Below are 4,386 nucleotides of genomic sequence, written 5' to 3'. Positions count from 1 at the left end.
AGTAAGATATAATATATTAAAAATTCAATTTCTTTTGTTCTCTTGTTTGAACGAATATGATATTTTATATATATTAATTAATATTTCTACGATAAGGACAAAATATAAGTACTATATTTTTTCGTGCATTACATTAAAACGATATACATTATTTAATATATATATTTTGATAATTTTATATTCAAAAAATCATTATGATGAAGCATCTATACTTTATTAATGGATACTTTTCCAAACGAACATTTCTAATGTTATATATATTAATAGCTTTAAATGTATTTATACTTTTTATTAAAATATCATATATGACTTCATGAATTATAATAATATAATTTAAATTCTTCATTCTCTGTGTTAATTTTATTAATGTAAAATTTATTTTCCATTAATCCTTGCCCTGTTATATCATATAAAATATTTCTTATTGAATTAATTTTTATTACGTATTTATGTATCCACGCTCCCATTGGTGTAATCTATTTAACAATTTGTATGTATGCATATGTTATATAAATATTATATTTAATTCGGGGTTATTTTTCCAATTAGGATAAATTAACTATTGTATAATATTATATACAAATATATAAATAATATTTTTTATTACCGTACACAAAAAAATGCAAATTAGTAAAAATGCTATAGATAAAAATGTAATAAGAAAAGTTTTAAACGATGAAAATGATAAGTGTTTAACTGTTGTTGGTATATCAGTCTCTTTTATCTGGATATGCGGAATGGAAATATAATGTGAAAAAGTTAATTCTGTTGATTCATCTTTTAATTTACATTTTAAATCCGGTAGCCTGTTAGTTTTGTGGTCAGGATAAAATTTTTTAAATTCATCGCAAAATGTATTTTTTTTATCATCTGTGCAAATATCATATATTTCCTTATATTTATAAACTGATTTTTGAATATGATTCATATAACTCTTATCACAAAAAATTCCACTATTCCTAAGACTACTTATAATTTGACTATGATCTATTGAATAATCATACATTACCTTCATGCTTATGAAATCATTTTTTTTAATATCCTTTAAAAATTTACATTTACAGTTATGAGATGAACCAATTTTAGCTTGTTCTTCTTGTAATTTTTTAAAAATATTATTAAACTCATCATCATTATTTATCTTATGAACTATCATATCCCCAATCCAATAGTAAAGTCGATCGCACCGTTCTTCACATTCAGACCTCTCTAATGTACCATAGGATAATTTACAAAATGAGTTCAAAATTTTTTTTATTTCATCCTTAATATGCACAAGACGTTCTAAATTAGATTTTACACTTTCGTATTTATCTTCATGGGCACAGTAATCATTTGGATCCTTCTCTAGCTTTAGATAATAGGCTTTAGATGGTAATACATTTAAATGTTCTACCTTAGGAATATTAGGAAAAAAATAATGTATATATGAATTCAATTTTTAAATATAATAATATAGTTTTTAAAATAAATTATTTAATTTAATATATTTTTAAATGTAAACATATTTATGATAGGATTAAATAATGACATACATCTAAAATTTGTGCCATTTCTTTATATTAATTAATGAGTAGGTTAAATTTTTACGTAACCAAAAAAAAAAAAAAAAAAAAATACATAAACAATAAATTTTAATTCATATAAAAAGTTATTTGTTTAAAACCAACATATTCTATTTATTTTAATTAATTATTTGCATAAATATATTTATTTTATGATGTTCAGTAAGCATAGATAGGAAGAAATATTATATTTTACTAATATACAGTATAACTAAAATGAATATAACAAAGAATTTAAAATTATTAAATATATACATATTTAACCCTGTGTACTTCCGGTGTATGTAATGTTAGAAGAGTACCTAATGCTTATGTATTTATAACAAAAAATACATAGGCAATAATTTATGTCTTAACTTATATATTTTTTATTCGTAGATAAACGAATAACCTTCTGATGTTGTACATTATATAGATTATGCACAACAATTAATGAACTATGAAAAAAATTATTAACATAATTTAAATAAAATTTTTAGAAAATTGTGTTCATTTAAAAACCTTAAAATTTTAATTTTACCTTAAAAAAAATTTTAAGTATTGATAAGTATTATATTAAGTAAAAGATTATTTACAGTATGAATCATGTTTCTACAACGTATATGTAGATAATAGTTGATTATTTTAAGAGACATAACCATGTGAATATTAAAGATCAATTTTGTTCTTCTGATTGATGAAAATCATAAGTGCATAATCAATTTTTCTAAATAGCAAATTTAATTTTATATGTTTACCCTTCCGCATTTAGTTTTTATTTTTAATCTATTAAATATACATTAGATTATATTCTATCTAATATAAAAGTTTATTATATTGGCATTAAACATGTAAAGATGTAAAAATAATTCATTTTTATACTCAAAATGCATTAAAATTGAAGAAAATAAATGATTATACTTTTTTAATAAAAAATAATTTATCACTATAATTTTAATCTTATTGCTAAATTACCTTAAAATATTATACATAAAGCTTCATATATATTTTCAGTAATATTATAAAGTATACTTATTTTAATTATTTTTTATGTAACATAATCATAGCAAATCTTTTTATAGATTTTTTTTTAATAAGAATTACTATACGTAATATTTAATTAACTTTTATTTTTAACTTTTCATGTTTAGTTATATGTTTTTGTGTACACTTTTTACTTTTTTATTTTTTTTTTGAATTTGTATTATCACTTCAGATTTCTTATAATTTATGTATTTAAAAACATTGAAATTGTATTGATAATATTTTTTCATATGTGTATTTTATAACAATGAGCATGTGAGAATTTTTTTCCTACATATTAGTCCTTATAAGAATTAGATTAATTATAATATTTAATTACATATATTTATTTTAATATTATATCTATGTTTGAAGAAATTTAGTATTGATATATGAAAAAATATTATATTATTCAATTATATACAGAGAAATGACCTATTTCATACTCATTTAATGTAATAATTTTGAATCAATTTATAAATTAAATAAAAATATATGTTTTTATTTTATTATTCATTTCCATATAAATGCATCCATAGAACTACTTGACGAAGTCTTATAAAAACATTCAGGTTTTAGGGTTCTAAGTTTATGGTTAAGGGTTTAGTGTTCATTTTTCAGGACCCAGTCTTTAGGTTTCCTTGTTTAGATATTAATGTTTATGTTCATTGTTTAGTATGGGGGAATAAGTTTTCCTGGTTAAATGTTTAGTATTTAGGGTTAAGGTTTATGTTTTACTTTTAGTGTTCAGCTTTTATGTTTATGGTCTACGTCACATGTTTCAGTGTCTATGTTTAGGTTTTAGTGTTTTTGTATGTGTGTTATTAGTACTTTTTTTTTATTGTTTTGAGTTTATTTTTTAGTTTTTATGTTTTATGCATTAGTTTTAGGCCTTTTTGTGGAAGTTTTAGGGTTTATTTCTTTGGGGTTAGCGTCTAGGATTACAGATTTTATTTGTTTTGTCTTATGTGTTTATGTTGGAGGGTTGAACGTATTGGATTTATCATTCAGTTTATTCGTTTTCGGCTTAAGTTTTCAGTGTTTAGTTTTGATTTTTCATGGTTCAGGTCTCAGTGTTTAGGTTTCATGAAATTGGGTATATTTTTTTACGTTTATGTATAAGTTTTTTATGTTTTTCTATACGTTTTTATTTTACTATGTATGTTTATGTCAATTTTATAAAACTTCTAATTCAAATTTTATTTATACGCTTCTTGCTGTATTATATTTTTTCATGAATATGTATATATTTTGCATTTTAATTTTTTTTTTTTTGTATACTTTTAATTTCATATTATATTATTTTATATATTAATAATTGTTCATTATTATTATATACCTAGGGGTTATATATGCGTGAAAATTGTATGAACAATCAAATTTACATACGTTATTACACTGTATATGAATTTTATTATATAGGTAAAAAATGAATTTATTTTATTTCTTTAATTACATTTAATTTTGGATTTGTGAGGTATTGTATGTATTTTTAATTAACGAATGAAGGAATTCAAATATTTTTATGCTTATATATATATATATATATATTCTATTATAGTTTTTTTTCATTTTTTATTTATTTTTTATTTTTATAGTAATTTACCTATATTTATGAATTTATTTCGAATGTTCATATTTTAGTAATAACTATGCATTATTTCAAATAACTGTACCATAAATTTTTTTTAGTTAGGTTATAATATATTCTCATTCTATTGTATTTTTTTTAAAAAAAATATGTAGCGTAGACTTTATGATATATTTCGTTGTGCTCATTAAATATAGAGATAATTTTTTTTTCTAATAATATATCATT

At 20.3% G+C, this 4,386-nt stretch overlaps 1 protein-coding gene across 1 annotated transcript; it reads right to left on the bottom strand.

Moving 5' to 3' along the window:
• Positions 1–311: 311 nt before the first annotated feature.
• PGO_001460 (variable surface protein) lies at positions 312–1,553 on the bottom strand (the record flags this gene model as incomplete). Its single annotated transcript, XM_028690954.1, has 3 exons — positions 312–476; positions 581–1,396; positions 1,536–1,553. The coding sequence occupies 3 exons, from the start codon at positions 1,551–1,553 to the stop codon at positions 312–314; spliced, it is 999 nt and encodes a 332-aa protein (XP_028546755.1).
• Positions 1,554–4,386: the final 2,833 nt, after the last annotated feature.

This window comes from Plasmodium gonderi (genome assembly GCF_002157705.1).
Source record: "Plasmodium gonderi DNA, contig: Pgo-contig_149, whole genome shotgun sequence".
Lineage (NCBI taxonomy): Eukaryota > Apicomplexa > Aconoidasida > Haemosporida > Plasmodiidae > Plasmodium > Plasmodium gonderi.
Note: the sequence above shows the minus strand (reverse complement) of the source record. Positions and strands in the feature narration are given on the sequence as shown.